At 42.7% G+C, this 20,150-nt stretch overlaps 1 protein-coding gene and 1 long non-coding RNA gene across 5 annotated transcripts in view; one reads left to right on the top strand and one right to left on the bottom strand.

Annotated features, from left to right (window-relative positions):
* Nucleotides 1-8,051: 8,051 nt before the first annotated feature.
* On the bottom strand, nt 8,052-9,938 carry LOC116939931 (uncharacterized). The gene is made up of 2 exons (XR_004402485.2): nt 9,829-9,938; nt 8,052-8,722 (listed from the first exon to the last, which is right to left on the bottom strand). It is a non-coding gene; the product is annotated as an uncharacterized LOC116939931 (long non-coding RNA).
* KCNQ1 (potassium voltage-gated channel subfamily Q member 1) overlaps nt 8,176-20,150 on the top strand; it is a 78,506-nt gene continuing 66,531 nt past the window's right edge. The window contains exons 1-3 of one of the 4 annotated variants that reach the window (XM_076065339.1): nt 8,176-8,286; nt 9,443-9,488; nt 9,816-10,093. In XM_076065339.1, coding sequence (XP_075921454.1) covers nt 9,486-9,488; nt 9,816-10,093 — 281 coding nt within the window. In that variant the 5' untranslated portion in view covers nt 8,176-8,286; nt 9,443-9,485. Of the gene's footprint in view, nt 8,287-8,951; nt 10,094-20,150 lie in introns of all 4 variants that reach the window. The other 3 variants (XM_032948987.2, XM_076065335.1, XM_076065338.1) reach the window with 3 other exon arrangements.

Below are 20,150 nucleotides of genomic sequence, written 5' to 3' on the forward strand. Positions count from 1 at the left end.
CCCCCCCTTTTAAAAAAAATTTTAGCCGTCCTGGCTAACAGTTGAGAGATTTCCGCACAAGGGGAATCGCCGCGCGATATAAGCAACAAACCTTAACCAACAAACATTTCATGTGAGTGGTGTAAACAACCTCCCGACGAATGGACACGCACATATGATGTAACATAACAATCAAGGATTGTGAAAAAGAATGTCCTTTTCCGTGCTTCGGCGAGAATGTCAATTCAGCCGCATACTTGACCGTGTCCTTGACGCCGGTCCATCGCACGTTGTGGGGTCTTGTGGGCCTCTGCAACTCTGAGGGTGGCACTCTGTGGGCGGCACAACACATTTTTCGGGTCGCACAGTTACTTCGGGCGGCCACCCTGGCTTGTCGGACACCCCAGACCTCGGACTCGCAGGACATGGAGATGAGGTGTTGGGGTAAAAATGACAAATGGTTTGAGGCACGACGGGTGACCAAACCAATGGCGACGTCCTGCCTGCACGTGCACGCACTGTGGTTGACACTAAAACAATCTCCTCGCCATGGGCGGTGTAGTTTCGGCAATGTGCGCAGCGGCACCTGCGGGCAATGCAGCCACGCCTTATCACCAATTGCCCAAGGAAGCACGTGGGTTTGACACCGTACATTTCTCTGATTAGCAGCCTGTGTCTTGGTGGCATTTTCCTTTGCTGCCGCACGTGCCTCCATTACCCACTCGAGCGTGACCTGCAGCAGCGTGGGTACATCTTCTCGTTTATTGGGGGTTTCCTCAGTTGTGTCGCTATGGGAGGCTCCTGCTCCCTGCCGTACATAACAAAAAAGGGAGAAGCCTACAGAGGCATGTGGAGCCATCATATGCCGCCAGGACCCCTGGGACTTGTAGATTCCAATCCATCTGTGCCCCATTTACTACTTGACAGAGCATGGATGATATAATTCTATTCAATCGTTCCACCATTCCATCCATCTGAGGGTGGAACGGGGATGTCCAAAGTTTCTTAGTACCTAACATTGCACACACCTTACGCAAGAGTTTCGATGAAAAATGTCAGTCAGAAGCTGTTCTGGAGCATCTTTATCCATCGCGTATCCATGTAGGAACGCATCCGTGACGGACGCAGCTGTTTGATCAGGTAATGGCTAAGCCATTGGCCATCTTGTACAATATTCTATGCCTCCAAGGAGAAACCTGTTCCCTCTCTGTGAACACGGGAAGGGATCCAGAATATCCAGCACAACCAAGTCATTTATTTGGAACGCTGTGATGGACTGTAGTAGGGGGCTGACTTTTTTTTAACCGAGTTTTCTGACGTGCACACTTCGTGCAACTCGTGATTAAGTGATATACATCAGCAGACATTCCTGGCCAGTAGAAATCGCGTTGCAAAGTCAACAGTGTCTTATAAATCTCCCAGGTGCAGCAGCTTCGTCTCATGCACCTCACTCGTTAGCTTACCCCTTAGGGATGTGGGAACGACCAGGCATAGTCGCTGTGTGATCCCATCCCACTGCATTAAAAGTCCCTCGTAGTTAATAAACCGAGAGACTCCCGAGGAGGTATGGGTATCCAGGTTCGCTTTTGCGCGACGTCGAAGGGTTAACAGGCTAGTATCATCAATTTGCAACTGCCCCCACTATATATGAGCCCCAGTGTGCTATCTTTGTGCACTTCTGCCGTGGTAGGTTCTTGACTTTGAAGTGAAGCCACGATCGCTGGCGACATTCACGCAGCCGGTTTGCATCAGCCAGCGCCTGACGTGCACGGTGCCTCGTGAGGCAACTGAGACGGTGCGTCCGCGTTACTGTGTTTAGTACCCTTCCTATATACGACTTGGAAGGAGTACTCCTGCAGTATTTACAGCCAGCGTGACAGCTGGCCAGAAGCTTGATCTATGCGCAGGGAGTACTGCAGGGCTGCATGGTCAGTACGAATTATGAATTCCCTGCCATAAAGGTAAGGCCTGTACTGCTGCATGAAGTAAACCATCACTAACACAATAGCACTGTTCTGCTGGCGATAAGACACGACTACCATAGGTTATGACGACTTCAACCCTATTCTTCACCTGAGAGAGGGCAGCCCTTATTGCCCAGATCACTGGTGTCCGTATCTAAGATGAAGGGCAAGGAGAAGTCAGGGTAAGCCAAAGGTGGCGCATTTGAGAGTTGGTCGCGTCGCGTGACAAAAGCGACCTCTTCCTCCTTCCCCATGTGAATCTTTGGCTCTTGGCAGTTAATGCATGTAAAGGTTTTGCAATGGTTGCAAATTGTGGGACAACCTGCCGGTAATAGGAGGCAAATCCAAAAAAAAGAATATCTTTGGGGTCGGCCAATCCCATACACAAGCCGTTTTTTCGGGGTCTGTAGGTACCCTGGACGTGCTCACAATGTGCCACAAATACCGTACATAAGTTTGCAATAGATGACATTGAGCCGGCTTCACTTTCAAACACTGTGCGCAACCACAGAAAATGCTCCTCAAGCGTACAACCAAACACAATAACGTCCAAATAAATGAGGCATGAGTCCCATTGTAATCCCACAAGAACCAGTTCCATGAGTCCTTGAAACGTGGCAGGCGCTGAATGCAGTCCCATGGGCAGACAATTGAATTTAAAAAGCCCTTGAGGTGTACGAAATGCAGTTTTTGATTTCGACAGTTCATCTAAGGGTACTTGCCAAAATCCCAATAGTAAGTCCCACGTCAAAAAAATATATATCACTGACAGCGCGTCCAACAAATCGTCCATGTGCGGGAGCAGGTATGCATCAGCCACCGTTAATTTGTTTAGCTTCCGGAAATTGACACAAAACCATAGACTACCATCCGATTGTTTAACAAGCACCACAGGAGCTCCCGAAGGACTGGTCGATGGTGAAACTATGTCTGCGGCTAACATCTCGTCCACTGCCTGTTTAACATGTTCCTTTTCAAGTGGACTCATACCATATGAATTTTGTCGAATAGGGGCTGCTTCCCCCGTATCAATATGGTGATGCAACAGTGAAGTATGGCCATGTCGAATTTCCCTTTACTGAAAACATCCAAGAACTGCAGAAGTACCGACTTCAATTTGCATCGTTGTGCCTCTGACAATTCCGGGTTTTCTCTACAAAGTTCGTCCGCCCACATTTCATCCGACTCCGCATTTCTCTCTACCACCCCCTCGATACCCGCTGCTGCTGGGTCAACCGCCTTGCAGCTTGTGGGCATCGCGTGAGCTAGCACAGTACCGGCTTGAACAGTAGTCATCTTTTCACCTACATTCAACACTTGCAAAAACGGCTCCTGACTCGCACCGTCTGTGCTCCCACCAATGTGAGCCCATGGATTGCCCTGTTAGACGGTGTAATGAGGATAGCTGCGTCTGGGTTCGCAGTGATCAACCGCTTGCGGTATCGCCCTCTTGGCTGGGGATGCAGTTTATAGCAACCTGATTACTATTTTAATTATGGGGGGCTTTATCCGACTCTAACTGACACCATGTGTCACACATATATTACATCAGAGCATGTTTGTTTGCACGTTCACCACAAGTACGTGTGGTCGATGCAGACTCGATTCCTTGCAAAAAGTTTCTTTTTGGTGTTTGACCATCTGTAATGACCAAAATTAGGAAATACTCGCCCCAAGCAAATGTACAGCCAAACGTTTTCCAGAAAGCAGGCCAAGGCCTCCTATTGGTGTAAAGAGGCCTCCTATTGTTGTAAAGGGGCCTCTAGGATGATTGGTCAGGAGGCAAAGGTTTGAAGGGATTGGAAGAAAGGTTAAAATGGGAAAAAGCGCGAAGCAGAAGTCAAAACTGGAGGCGACGGTTGAGAACCATTAAGGGAGAAGGATGGGGATTGGCTGGTAGAAAGACAGTGAAAGAAAGTTTGAGAGAGTGGGCTCGAGAGGGATAAAAGTGGAGGGCACAAGGAGAGGGGATGTTTGGGTGAGAGTACGAGCTTCAAGTCAGGAGAAGAATCCGGGCCTAGAGTTAGGGCTGTGTCGAGCATAAAGAGGCTCCGAGTGCACGTGTGTCGGTGTAATTTCTTAACACCTGGGTGTGTGCCAAAGGTATATGGACCGACCCGGATAAGATACAGGCTGTGTTTGAATGATCATGCCTCAAGAACATTACGGAGGTGAGATCGTTCCTGGGACTCGTGACTTATTACCGACAATTTGTGCAGGGGTTTAGTGATATTGCCTGCCCCCTCACCCACCCAAATTTACATCTCCTAATAACCCCTTTTCCTGGTCTGAGGCATACCAGGGGTACTTTCACCGAACTGAAACCCCAACTGACCTACACCCCCATCCTCGCCGAAACCCGATTTTCTCCTGGACTTTATTTTGCACAGTAACGTGAGTAGTTGTCAATTGGGGACTGTATTGTGCCAGGTGCAGGAAGGAACACTTAATTACGCATGGCAGTCGTACACGCCGAGGGGCACCGAATTAAACTACCATGTTACACGACAGGAGATGTTCATGGTGGTGTTCGCATGTAAACAGTTACACCCCTACTTATATGGATGGAGCTGCCATGTGTATACATGCCATTATGCCCTACAGTTCCCATTGAATTTCAAGGAACCGAAGGGGGCAGATGGCTCGATGGCTCACACTCAGGTCCAGGAGTATGGCTTGCAGATCTTGTACTCAACAGGAAGGATACACAGAAATGTTGATGCGCTGTAAAGGCAGCCCCAATTGATCCCAACACCCCGATTGGGGAAGCTTGCCCATGCTTAAATCAAGTCCTTTATGTTCTCCTGTTCTGTAAATGCAGTAAGGAGCAACGTGCCTCAACCTCGTTCAAGGCCCATCCTCTCTCTTGCGCTTCCTGGCTCTTGCTGGGGCATTAGGGTCCAGTGAAAGAGCAAGCTAACCTCAACACCTCTGGAAAGAGGACGTCACCAACTTGCCAACCAAGTTCCATTTCGATGTGCTCTTGCTACCCTTTCCTGTTGCGATCTGCATGTTTTATTGCTTCTCGAGCCTTCACTGTCAAGTGATGACATGTACGCATTCCAGTCTAAATATGTCCTTCAGAGACTTAATTAACACTTCATCATCGACATACAAATGACTGACACTAGGGCTCTTTTTCAATAAATTTCAAAAGATTTTATATTTTATCAAAATGGGTTTAAAATGCAATTCAAGTATACAATCAACACATCAACCATTATTCAGAGGAAATCTGGTCACAAAATACATTGCTAAATTATTATTCTGCTTTTATTTGCAAGAGGAGAAAATGTAACATTGCAAACTCCTCTTCCCGATTAATTTCTAAGCAAATTACACTTTGGTGGATTTGCTTTCAATACATAGGTGTAGTGAGTCCAACTGAGTCGCGGACGTTGTTCCTTTTAGAGGCAGCACATTTATTGTAACACCGTAACACCAAGGGGTAACGGTCCCTTTACCCGATACAGCATAGGGTGGTGACCACCCAGCTAACTACCCTATACAGAGGGGTTACTGCTACGAAGGGTCGGACCCTCACTCGGGTCTCCGACCACGTGGTTGCCTCGTAAGACGAAGAGCTTCCTGTAGAGCTTCCCGCTCTATTCACTCACTCACTCCACTCACTCACTCCACTCACTCACTCTACTCCCCCCCCCCCCCCGCTGCTGGTCCGTCATGGTCCCCACCCGCTCCTGGTCCATCATGGCCCATGCACCTCCTACGTACATCGTGCTCATTGTTACGTTAATTCCTTTGTCAAAGCGTTTTGCTTCCTCCCACACAGCTTAAAGGACGCGACCTGGGCTTGGCTGTTTTCACTCCAACGCTGTCCTCATGACAGCACGGTCCCTTCACCTGATGAAGGCCACTTGTGTTGTGGCCAAAACGTCGTGATTTTTGTTCTTTTATTTTTTACCTATGTGACTTAACCGAATAGAACCAAAGAGTATGGATCCTTGCAGTCACGAAAGCTTCAAATCTAGAATAAATCTTTTATTCTTTCATATGGCTGATGTCGATACAGAGCAACAATAACAATTTAAAATTCAGGTGGTCAAGCCAGATAACCGCGTCCGGAGTAGCAACGTGTATCGCTGTAATGTCTCCATCGTATTGGTGAATCAGGCATTGTGTCGTTATATGTTGTATGGACTGTTCTGGATGGCCACAGTTGCACATTGGGGAGTTTTTACTTTTCCATTAAAAAGGTAAATAAATGCAATTTTACGATTTGTATGGGGCATTGTTGGGAGGATAAGTGGTACCTATGGCAATGAACAGTTTGACTATTGTACCAAAGCAATATTAGCTATCGTGAACATGAAGGCACCTTTCAGCATGGTTCTGCTTAATTACAGCGACCTCAATGCAAACAGAAACGCATTGTAAGCTTCTGACCTTCAGCATATCTTAACAAACACTATTTATTATTCACTTGGGTTACAATTGCAAGATAGGCATATTGACATACATATAACAAGTGTTACAAATTCTAGCTAAATTATGTATATTGCAACAGGTGGTTTTGTACAAAAAACACAAGGGCAACGTGACCTTGATTAAATGTATGGACTGTTTATGAAGTTTAAAAAAATGTATGAATCAGCCTTGAGTGGTGTTGCCTTGTCCATCTTAAGCTTACATTCTTCCTTCATGTAACTTCAGATTGACCAGACGCTAAAACATCTATTGGTCCAGTAAATCTAATTAAATTTGTACAACCTAGTCATCAAGCTCTTAAATCTTAACAAACGGGAAAAAAATACTATCCTGTGAAATTCAGAAAGTTACACAACTTCATCAGCAATTAGGATTGCTTGTACTCGTGTAGTCTTGGCTTTAATTACACGTTTATATAACTCACAAAGAGGTTCACAATGTGTGTGCATAGACCTCGCTGGGGGAAAACAGCCTAGCTGAGATATAGTCCGCAGTCTTCACCTTGCTTTGGCATTATTTGTTGAACTTCTTTCCCACCGTACGTACCCAACCATTCTAATCGGAGGTGCGGAGAAAGGGCAACAAACTAAACACAAAAAGCGGCTTTGATTTGCTAACCAGTTGCATAAAACACCTTGGGAACATTTTGAACGTATACCCGTATAGCCCTTTTGTCAATCCCACGTAGATTCGGGCTTCTCCACTCTATGTGATTCATGGAGATTATTTGACTATACTTCACCACGTAGATCAGTATTGGTTGGTGAAAGCGGGGAGCATAGATGTTGGAGCACAATACAGTACAACTGGTTTTACTGTACTACCATCTTCTGCCCATCACGTAGCCCATCCTATACATCTCAACAATTACGACATTACACTCTATGATTTGATGAAAAACACAGAAGTCAGTGCTTAACGATTGTTACAAATCAACAATTAATCTAGTACAGTACTGTGACATTTCTGCAAATGTACCATAGTTTCAAAGTATTAGAGCAGTTATGTTGTAACTAATTATTTATTTATTGGCAGATGATCCTATTCACCAAAAAATCTAAGCATAACCCATTGCCCCACAGCACCCTGACACGTGTTTTATGCATGGTGGTCACCTATCGAAGCAACATGCAGGCTCAAAGCTGTATCGTCCATAGACATAACAAATAGGCCTGGCCTTTTGCATGTCAGTTCCTTTTTAGTCCATGAGCCCAGACCAGATATTTCACTTGTCGGTACCACCTGAGGTGACATAACATGAGCGGTTCTAATTTCCTAATGTGGCCAACAACAGTGAATTATGTTAAAACCATTTGAAATGAGTGGGTTATCAAATGCATGTAAAAATTTTGAATTCATTTCGCGGCCAAGAGTGCTAATAATAATTCACTATTAGCCATAGACATAGACTGGTACAGTACGTATAAAGTTGAGCTACTTTAGGTGGTACCAATTTCTGTTCTGGCCCATGGACTACTGGCGGGGAGGAGTTCATGAAGAAGGAGTGGCAACGGGCGGTCTGGTTTGTGGTAACCTCACACGTGTGATTATCCATGCTGCCTTCCCCATTCACTTGCCTTACCAACTTGCCGTGTTGCAACCGCACACACAGCGCTACTGCTGCCACACCTCTCAATCCGTTCTCGTGTCCAGTTGTTGCTGATTTCAGAAACCAACGACACTTACGGGTTTATCTAAAAGCCCCCCCCCCCCCCACCGGTTTAAATAAAAAAAAGAGCTGCACGTTTTTTTTTCATTCTGGACAGTGGTATTTAAACAGCATGCATTAATAAAACATTGCACATGGATCATGTGCTCGTGGAGACCCTCGTGATCACCGCTTCCTGCCTATCTGCAGTTACTGGAAGGAGGCTTAATCAATTCAGCACTGCCAAAGGTAAGCTTTGTAAAAAAACGTGTTCATATGTTCTGTGATGTTTTGGTGTACATGAAATACACAGTGTTGTATGTATTGTGATGATTGTGGTTATTTACATATACAAGTGTTGTTGAACACTTTATTTGCACGGAACAGTGCTTTTGTGAAACTGTGTTTTGATAGTTCCGCTTCGACCATGTGCTTACAGATAAAATGGTTGTATATTTAAATCCCGGTCGGACATTGACTTAATCAGTATGGATCTGGGGCTTTATAATTTAGTACCACTTTTTTGGGAAGTCTGTATCGGTTATCCTTAGTGGGTAAGCACAACCCGAGCATAGGAATGTAGAATGTCCACCGATAACTGGGAGAGAGTTGTAAACAGGAAATTGGCATGACCCCCATTCTTGTTTGAATGGGAAACCGCGTTGACTTGTATCCTGTATCTTTCCTGCAAACACATCGGACAACAAGGCGTATAGAAAGTTATTGTTACAGAGTACTTAAGCATGTGTTAAGTGTTAATTGTATTCAAAGTACACGAATTGTAACGCACTAATTGCGGTGTATTAAAATAGATTTGCAAAGTGTAGTTAAAAGGAAACTGATTCATGTGGACATGTTGGTGGGGTTTGGGTCACCAAAAGGGCGTTAAATTCTGGCACTTGTTATGTTTACAGATTCATGGCAGAAGCATTGAAAACATCTTGTTGTAATGTTGGGCAGCTTGTATATATCAAGAGCATGTTGAGACAACACTCAGATCATGTTTTTAAGGCTATTTTATAGAGTAAAAATGCAGCTTGTTGTGGTTCATTTAATGCTTAAAACAAAAAGGCAATTTATGAGACGCATAAAACATTTTACATGTGTAAAAGGGATCAATAATAAAAACGTGTTACGATTCGTTTGTATTTTCATCATGACATATGGAAACGAATGCACACCACTTATGCATTTTCATTTTGATTGCACCGTAGTCGGTTACATAAAAAATGAAACGGGATATGCCTGTTCAGCTGGTGCATTGAAACCTACCCCAAACCAAACACCGTATCTGTACTTTAATTGACACTTCTAATTAATTCAGTACTGGTAAATGTTTAAAAAATTCTTCCGTTGATGGCCTTTCCTTTGTGTTGTTTTTCCATGCGAGACTACTCCACACCAGGACTTCACACCCAGCCATCTATTTGCCGCTCCGATGTGTATGTATGGTGCGAAAGAAGCACAACACACGTACAGCAAAAGCACGATCGCAAAGCAAGTTTATGCAAAACATCTTCAACTACTGTAACTTGAAAAATCATCCAACGACAAGCAACTAGAAGCAACTATATTCCCAAATAGGACCATTGCAATTCCACCGTTTTACTAATAGTTTTTTTTGTTTAAATCAAATTCAACACCCATATATCACCCGGAGTAAAAACCCACAAAAACCACCAGCGTTCGTGAAAAAAATGTCACACGGAAAGCGAAGTTCCTCGCACAAAGGGCCAGCCCGGGCCATTCAGGAGGCCACCTCCGTGGAGAGAATGCAGGTGCCGGTGTCACCTGTGCGCCTGGAGATGTCCGAAACCGCCGAGACGAGAGTCGGCGAGGCATCGTGGGACGACATGCTGAGCCCGGGCCAGCATGCCGTCGAGGCGACGCCGCAAGTTGCTCTACATGGCCTGCCCCATGACCCCCGCAGAGGCCGCCGCGTGTCCACGTACAGTCAGCTGCTCATGTGCGGACGAACCTCCACCATCCAGTCCCGTGTGTATAACTTCCTGGAGCGGCCCACCGGCTGGAAATGCTTCCTCTACCACTTCTCCGTGTGAGTACCGAGAGACGCGTCCTGCATGAGCGCCCCCAGGGTCACGGATGGGGATGTATTGTTGTGTGCATTAAAACTCGCACGTTTTCCATTGCGCCAAGTGGTTTCCCATGTCCGGTGCTTGTGGCAATCAACCTTCCGAACCTTGCCCGCAAGCCATCCAGCTTCCCATTTTTGCAAATCTGTGTCCATCCATGAAGAGGTTATTGCATTGAATTAACTTTTTATGCGTTGAGTGGTTAACAATGTGAGACATTGTGCTGATTGTGGGGTGCCGTAATGACTGGCGAATGAGAAGTGCTATTTTTTATTATTTTAAAGTAAATTATCAAATGAACACGTGGACTTAGACAATGTTCAAAGCCGTCTATTGTGCCAAAATGTGTGTTTTTATGCTTACATATCGTTTTGCAAGAATTACGATAGTTTTACCATTTGTAACCTTTGTCAACAAAAGCCATCCTGTTGAATGCCAGTTTACGTGTGGGGGGTCTGCAAGGTCAATGCATGGCCCACCTCCTATCCATAAACATATTCCTGTGGTTTAATGATATTGAGTGTAATTTAATTATTATGAAGTAAATGACGTGCTAGTTCAGCCATTTTTCGCATACCCACTGCTGGATGAAGGGCTGGACATCTGACCATACTTCACCATGCTGGTCAATAGCAGGTTAGTGAAGGCTGGGAGGATAGTGATGGGATCTTAGTACAGTATTCACACGACTGTATTTTGTTGTGCTGCCTTCTGCTGCCCACAATGTAGCCCCACAGCCACCTAAATAACCTACCGTGCATGGTGATCAACTATCCAAGCACTATTCAGGCTGAACCCTGTTCAGCTTTTGAGATCTGATTATGTTGGACGCATTCCGAATTATTTGGTCATCGGGGAAAATATATTTTGCTTATTAACTATACTGAGGAACACTTCAGCTACACACATTTTTTTTAAATCAACAAACTCCTACACCTTAAAAATATGATTATGTAAAATGGTAGAGTCGGTCATGTTCATACTGAAATGTTACACATAGCAGTGCCACGCAAATGCATTTTAAGTGTTAGTTAATGGAAATATTTACTTTCTTTTGTCCTTGTATATTATACATCGTGCAGTTCTTTAATGGGAAGGCAACTGTGCCATGTGAGCGAAGTTTCCATAAAGTACTTTCACGAAATAATGTTGATAGGAGATGGCACGTGGGTGTAAATGTATAAGCTGATGTTTGCCAGAATACCATGATAAGGCATCTTCAAAAATGCAGCGATGTTAAGCACAACATTGACTTATTTTAAAGTCTAATTTTCAAAAACCTTTATAAATGTGCTACACTTGCTCATGAAATGTGTTTCACTTGATCAGCTAATGTAGATGCAGATTTCAAGTGAGGATGATACCTCAGGCTTCTCTCCGAGGCCAGTTTGTATACTCGGTAACTGATTTGCAGGGTAGGTGCTTAAATCGGTATTAAATTAGCTATGTCAAATAGTGCTTAGCTTGTGTAATTATTTTGTAACGAATGGAAATATCTTGAAACCTTCAATGTCCGATTGTGTTGGTGGTAATCGTAAAGGGCAAGTAATAAGGTGACAATATAATTAGGGAGTGGTGTTCGGGAAAGCTGTTTAACTCAGAGGAAAAATGTAGTGGGACTGTCTCATTTCGAGAGGAGAAATCAGATTTGAGCCTAGGCTATTTTTGTGAATGTAACCAAATGTCAGTTCGTGTAGACCAAGATAAATCAATGTGTGCGTGTGGCGATAGTGTGAACGTGAACTGAGTGGACTAGAATGAGTGCAGTGATTTCAGCATCACAATTAACTATGACGTAATAAAGTGGCGCTAATGAATAAAGGTTGTTATTAGCAACAACACTAAAAATAATACTAATGCCCTTTATTTGACCATAACAGCCACACTGAGTCTCAGCACTGTGTCACGAGGGTCCTGCAAAAAACAATGAATACATGTAATGCCTGAGTTTAAATAATGAACATTCTCACGTTGCTGTTGTAAGTGCAGCCAATGTTACAAGAGACGTGCAATTCCAAGAGTGAAGTCTCCAGATTGTGAAGTGCTTTGGATTTTTTTCTCCATTGTCTAAAACTATCGGTTATTTGTGCTTTTGACACCACTGGCAGCGCAGTATTATCATATATTCTTTAGGTTAGTGATTGCATTTGTTTTTATACTTGGTCACATTCACAGGGTGGTGATACCTTAAATCTGCGCCATCTCATATTGAAAGTAAATTGGTGTTAGAATTTTCGATTTAAAGCTTTCGTGACTGCAAGGATTCATCTTCTTTGGTTCTTTCAGTAAAGTCATGTAGAATGAGAATAAAATAACTGTTTCAATGCTAAATTATCCTGTTTGATATGTAAACCCCTTTGTCAAGGTGCCTCACTTCTCTCAACCAGCTTAAAAGACGCTGCGAATCTTAGCAGCGTTCATTGTAGCTCTGTCGTCCCGACAGGTCTGTTCCTTTCACCTGAAGAAGGCCACTTGTGTTGTGGCCGAAACGTCGTGAGAATGTTATTGTTTTATTTTATTCTCATTCTACATGACTTTACCGAAAGAACCAAAGAAGATGGTGTTAGAACTGTTGTGCCATGGTTTGGGCAGCATGCCATGAACTCGGCAACATGAGTGATTTCCAACCGTGGCTAACATTGGTGGCAAGTGATAACGAAACCAGACCTGGGTCGGCCACCCCCTATATAAACCGACATTTACCAGTGAGAAGTATGGACAAACAACTACCATGACAGACACCCAATGAAGAGGTATTCGTCCACCAGTAGATTGATACAAGGCTGTGAATTATTGAATCTTATTTCTTTAAGATAAATGACTAAATCATACTTTAATACTATAAAAGGACAGAGTGATTTCCAATGTGTTCTCCTTTAAGACCTCAACAAAACAGGTGTGAAAGACGTAGATGAAACGAAGCATATACATGTCATAGTCAGAGTGCTCTTAACAAAGCAGACCCTTGACTTGTGTGTGCAACGTATATGTACCAGTCGGGCTCCAAGTGGTGTTGCTGTGAACTGGCTAATATGGCAGTGCGACCTCACGTTGCTGAGATTTAATTCAAGCCTGAAAAGGTATTGTGACCATAAAGAATTGCATACTGCCTCTGGAAGAGTTTAAAGTCATTTTGAAGCAAATAAATACTTAGCAAAGAGTGAGTGCAGAAAAATTGTGATTTTTTTTATTTTTTACAATTTAGAGACTGACCAACCATATTGGAAAGCCACATTTTGGAAAGACCTTGCTACCATAAACTACAATCGCATTGTGATACGGTAAAAAATGATACTTGTTATAGACTATGAATTTTTTACTTTGTGCAAATTTTTCTTCTAGTCATCGCACTATGTATGTTGAACGTCTTCTTTGGTTCTTTCGGTAAAGTCACGTAGAATGAATTTAGCATTGAAATAGCTAAATTAAGGCAATCGCTTGTAACTGCTACAGAAATAGTTACGTTGAAGTCAGAGCATACACATTCACCGAGGCACTTAGTACAAATCAAAACAGGATAATTTAGCATTGAAATAACTAGGCGAATTTAGCATTCAAATAACTGGGTGATTTGCTAGTGACTGGTCCCAGAAATGACTACACATCTGAGCTATTCACAGTACTATATAGTGAACCAATAAAAACTAAAATATAAATTACCTTCATGTTATCAATAAACTCTATATTCTCCAATCAGCTAAGCTACCAACCATAAGTCGTTATATATCACAATGCTATATGGCGAAAAAATGGGTGGATTCTTACCCTCAAATTTCCGTACCACGGATAGCTACGGGCCCCGTTCAGACGGACGAGTTCGTCCATGGTCGGAACAGAGGAGGGGGAGAGAGACAGCTGCGAAGCCCTAGTATACTCCATGTTGTAAACCATACCATTAACCGTGGTGTGAGAGGTATTAAGAGGCAATGCTGGCGAAAGAGCTGCGGTCTGAAGGTCATCGTAAAATTACAATTAATTAAGAACAGAAATGATTTAACACATCTTTCCAGTGGTTACTAAGCCTGAATCCATCTTCTCGGTTGAAATTGTCTCTGTGCTTGTATATGTGAATGGCCTCATGAACGAATCTCTCATGGTAGCCAGTCGGTTTGCAAAGAACCTCCGTCTTGGAGAAGTCAATGTCATGTGAGCCCACTGAATTGTAACAGTGATCTGCCACGGCAGAGGAGTTCGTCTTACCGTGTTTCAAGTCTGCTTTATGTTCGCGGATGCGGTCCGAGATATGTCTTTTGGTTTCTCCAATGTAGCTACTACCACAGAGGCACTTTAGTTTGTAAACGCCCGGGTACTGTATGTCTGGAAGAGCATCTTTTACAGATGGAACTAAATCACGGATTTTGTGTACTGTGTTGAATCGGACCTGGATCTTGTGTTTATTCAGGATTTTGGAGATCTTTTTAGTGACCCCTGCAATGTAGGGTAAGGTGATGGTTTTGAGTGGCTCCACAAGAGGATCCTTCTTCATGACTGGAGTGATGGCTTTGCGGATTGTGTAGTCGGAGTAGCCATTAGCCCTGAGAGCCTGGTGTACGTGCTTGAGTTCACTGGTAATGTGTTCCTGGTCGGAAATGCATTGGGCTCTATGGTATAGAGTCTTGATGAGGCAGTTCTTCTGGGATGGATGGTGGTGGGAATCCGGTTTCAAGTAAGCATCTGTATGTACGAAATACGTTTAGAAATGCTAAGTATGAAACAGCTACACTGAAATTGGAGGAATAAAGCAACAAAGTACAAATCACAAGGGTAGTCAGGCAAGGAGATTGGGTATCACCAAAGTTTGGAGAATTTAAAGAGATGAACATGAATGGAGAAATTGTCGTCATATTTGCTAATGACACGGTCATTTACAAACAATGGAAATTAATTACGGGGAATGTTTGAATAATGTAATGAAGAGGACTGTGCCAAGAAGAGTTCAAGATAAATACGAGCAGAACAGGTCATGTACAACAGGTTTGCTATACAAATTAATATATACTGAAGGGAATATATTGGAAAACACACCAGAGTGTGATTGCCTACGACAATTATTGAAGGCAGACCAGGATCAAAATGATAAACGCAAGCGAGAGTAGTTTGATTTGCTTTAATGGAAAACTTAATTGATCATGGAAAGCAGCATATCAATGTACTTTGAGAGGAACAGTACCTCAGAGCAGATAATAATTTTATCACTACATACTACGTGCTATGACATTGATTGCTTGCGTGGACACTTATAAATAAAATGAAACGAAGTTTAAATGCGTGGAAGAGAAGTCTGGAGGGGGGTGGGGGGTAATTCTTGCAACTATGTTGAGAGACAGAGGAAAACATGGATCAGAGAACACATGCAAATTAGTGACACCATATGTATTGTTAAGCAAATGGACTTGGGAAGCGACACGTCACTAGAATAGATGGTGGCCGATGATCGACTCACAACAGAATGGCAAAGTAGAGAACACACTTCATGAAGAGGACTGCTGCAGAGATTTAGAAACGAGATGAGCTCATGTGCAAGGAATTGCATGGACCGTTGCATCGCGAGAATGAGGGATGGTAACGACATTGTGAGACTTTCATGCAGCAGTAGATGGCTCATGGCTAATGATCATATTGAAACGCATTTGCAAATGTGAATAGCATACATGATGCTCTGTTTCTATAAGCAAGACCTTGTATACGTTTAGGCATGCGATGTTGAAAATAATTGCTGCCTGTGCCTGATAAGACACACTCCCCCACATAACTATCGCAATCCCCCACACCCCCAATAAATGTGTCCGACATTGCTATGCCAGATATGGTTGTGCATCTTTTTTATATTCGTGGAAATGATAGTGACGCAGTTTGGAACAAAAAGTTTAAATATTTTAACTTGGAAAGAATTGCCTCAGAGATAGCCATTGTGTTGTTGTTTTTTTTTACACACACACACGAGAACGAGTAGAGGACAATTTTATATCAGTAACACTGTTGGTGTAAAAATGTGCTCGTTAAATAGCAACGCATGCGCAAAAACACATGGTGGACGTTGTGAAATATGCAATACTGTACTGTGCAAACACTTACAGTATTATAAGCAAATTAAAAAGATTCAGAATCCATTGACATTTACCATGGCTCAAATCTAATGGCTAATTCTGCGCACTCAATAAATGAATCGTTCTACAGATAAACACCTTCCGCATATACTGTGTAATGCCCTGCCCCGCTACTCAACCCTCGCTCAGATAGGGCACGTTGTTACCTCTACTTTGTTGCCATGACTTACCAATGCTTGGCTTGGTAGAGTTCCGTGGCATTGGCTGTGCTGGTAAGCACACATCTCAGGATGCCAGGACATTTAAAACAAACTGCAATGCCATCTTGTGAAAACCTAAAAGGTAGATCATGAATTATATTCATTTTCCCCCTTTCTCGTTGTTGTACTCGCGGTACATCGCGTACCCTGTGCTATATTATAATGTGCCGTATACGATTCATATAGACAAGGGGAGAGATGAGGGGATACACGGACATGTTGCGAGTTATTTGGCAGTGTTGTCAACGGGTGCAGCGTGAAGATCCACAGAACTACAGTGGTGGGGGATTGTGGCCAAGCTCTTCGTCGAAATGAATGGGAGTGCAGCACGGAATTGCTAGGACGTTGGGCGCACGGTCTCTTGCCACGCCAGCTTTGTCGTTCTGAACACATTGAGCTCAATAAGGTATTAGCTGGCGTCGGAGCACAAACATATCATCGGAACAAACTACGGCTTTGGATGGTGCGGACATTTTTTGTTGCCAGAAGATTGACAGCTTTGCAAGCAGTTACTCTTGACACTAAATGTTTGATGTGGAGTTCAGGAATTGATAGATAACCTTTTAAAATATATATTTTTAAAAAAACAGGCTGTGCGTTTTGCTTATTAGCACGGTTGGTTACGTACGGTGCAAAAGAGGTTCAGCATGCATTACCAATAGGCTGAAAATAAAACATTAAAAGCTATTCTAGACAGCTCATAGCTCTATTTATATGCCTCTTGAGCATCTGCATTTTAATCATGACAGTAAATATCATTATGCGTGAGTGCACTCTCACAAATAATATAATAATACATGTAGTACATTATGATTGTGTAGGTTATTGTGGTTGTTTCGGTTAGCTCTGCAATGTGTTTGCGGGTTATACCGTGTGTTCTCCACTTTTGATGTTTTGCCGGACACGTTGGAAGCTTCTTCCCAGTTCCAGAAGCTTCCAAGCACATTGAGCCAAAAGATCAGTCATCAATCGGAACGGCAAGCGGTACAACCCGAAAACAAATAGGAGACGTGTATGTAACGGTTTAGCATGTTTAAGATTGTTTCGCGCTCACCATGATGCGTTTTCGTAAGCAAAACAGAATGCATTAGGCCAACAAGTAACCAAGAAATAGACTTTGGCACATACCCTTGAATTTGTATTTTATGTTATGTTAAGTATGGTGTGACATCTGGTTGGCTGCCTCGGACAAAGCAGTGAGATAATCCATGAAGATGCAGCTCTGAATTATACATGAAGCTTACAAACTGCAAAAAACCCTGTTATTTTAGCTCTTGTTTATTGTGCATCTATAACTTTTAATAATTAACACATCAGGAGTACAGCAATTGGGTTTTGGAAACATTTTGTGATTACATAGTGACATAGCGATTAAATGCAAAGTTAGGTCTAAAATAATGTGTAAGCCTTGCTTTGCAATGGAAGGCCATCGATTTAAGTTTACATCATGTATATTTTTCCTACATGCATATGGTAGACAAAGATTGCTTATAACATTAAAAATAGTGCATTGCATGGGTTTATTTGTGGAATTAGATGTTTGATTTTGGGAGAAATGCAGTCTTCTATCCGGGTGTTGGTTAACTTGTAAACTTAATTCATTTAATATTGACTACTATTTAATATTCAGCCATTTTAAAATCTACTGCTGAAGGAAGGCCACAATATGCTACCATCAATTCTTGGGGATTGTTTGACCATATTTCACCACATGAGTCATTGCAGATGATGGAAAGCCAGAACTCACTGGTCACTGATATTAGCTGTGGCTGGTAATGGGACACAGAGAACTGGGTTCATAACACAGCGCGTTATGAACAATGTGCCAACACCGACCCCCCACCCCCCTCGTGTCACCGAATATATTTTTTTCTCCAAAATGCAACAATAGAGCATTAATATATAAACCAATACAACATTAATGCAAGCGTTGATCATGAATACAATTAATGTCGAATGGGTCAGAGCATGCTATGCTTTATATATTTTAAAAGTGGTTATATAACATTGTTTGCGCTTGTTTGCCCAGCAACGCCTCACTGCGTTTCAAGAATCTTATTTTCAGTTTAACACGTAGGCTTTCACGACAAATATTATTCATAATAAAGGTTTTTGGGTTAGATCGCGTTATTTATAAATGTGTCGTAACCCTCCACCAGCCGACACGGCCAATCAGCAAAAAAGTGTCAAGTTGACAAAAGACAAATAATTCACTACTTTAGCCCACCGGTGTGTTGAAGAGTGAATTATTTATTTTCAAAAGGGTCCGGCCAAGTTTTTGAAGTAGGGGAGCGATGTCGCCGCTGCGTGTAAGCCAAATTGAGTAATTTGCAGGTAATATTTTAGCATTGGGATGTTTGACCGATAGCAGTTGCAGTGTGTGTTCTTTAGGTGTGGGACGAAACTGGAAAATCCAAAGGAAACCCCCCGCAGAATGGTCGGAGAACATACAAAATCTATACACAAAGTAGTCAGGAGTTGAACCCAGGTCCTCACGATGTGGGGCACAAGTGTTACCGCTGCGCCACCCGGCAGCCCATATTTTGCAGGTTATTATATTTGTATTTCTTATTTCACAAATTGCAATAAACCAATTAGAGATAAGCAGCAGTTATAACTTGAAAGTATGTATTTGTATTCTCGGTTCTTTCGGTGACTTTCCCGAAAGAACCAAGAATATGAATCCCTGCAGTCACGAAAGCTTTAAATCAAAATTTATGTATTTGTAGTTATTTATTTTTAATCCAGTCACGTAATGTTTATATAGTACTGTAGTGCTAAACCACATTGGGGATGTGGATTGAATTACTTATTGGTGAAATGTAATACAAGATCAATAAATGCTGTGTCCCATGCCTGGTTTATAACAACAAGCAATAGTTACAATGTTTGATTTGGTCATGTTTGCATGATTTAAACATGTTAACTGGTGTTATAATGTTTTTGGTTCCTTGTGTATAAAAATGGTATTTTGCATGCCGTACATGTTTTAGTTTTTGGTTTGGGTTATGAACGAAGACTCTGAACAAAACGTAACGTATTCTGCACTGAAATGGAGATGTGCAATACAATTCTACATTGTGATTAAGTCAACCTCTTCTCAATGGGAGCGTAACTCCTCTGCTGTTGCCCCGAGAGCATCCGAAACGCCCCATGGCCGTCCAACTCCCTGCCCCTTTTCTTCAACTTCAGACTCATAATCATTCACCCCTCCTTTGCCTTATACAAAACTCACTGTCTCTGCTCTATAACGTCTGTTAAATCAAACAGTACCGTTAAAATCTAAAATGCCTCCTGTGGCGGTAGGCTCCCTGTGATTCATATCCTGATGTTTCCTGTAGCGCCTTGAGATGCAGTTGCATTTCAATGCTGTAATGAATCCTAATTGTATCAATGCAGCGTGCACAATGAGATGCGATTGAACACTTATCTCGTGGATATTTGCTTGGCATATGTCGACATGACGACCTCGGTCTCAACATTTTTCTTATGAGCTAGAAAAAGTGCACAACATGGTTCTCCATCTTGTCATGCAATTCAGCTATTTGTTCAATAAATGTATAATTACGTGTTAAAAATAGCTTGTCGACTCAAACAATGTGTAGGGCAGTGCTTATCTTCTGCTGACAGTGTTTACAGCTGGCGGTGCAAATGCCTCATTATAAGAGAAGGTATCCATCGGACCAGGACTGTTCCATACAGTATTTGCTTCT

This window comes from Petromyzon marinus, chromosome 7, assembly GCF_048934315.1.
Source record: "Petromyzon marinus isolate PM22_M1 ecotype Great Lakes invasive population chromosome 7, UKy_Petmar_22M1.pri1.0, whole genome shotgun sequence".
In the NCBI taxonomy this organism is placed as follows: Eukaryota; Metazoa; Chordata; class Hyperoartia; order Petromyzontiformes; family Petromyzontidae; genus Petromyzon; species Petromyzon marinus.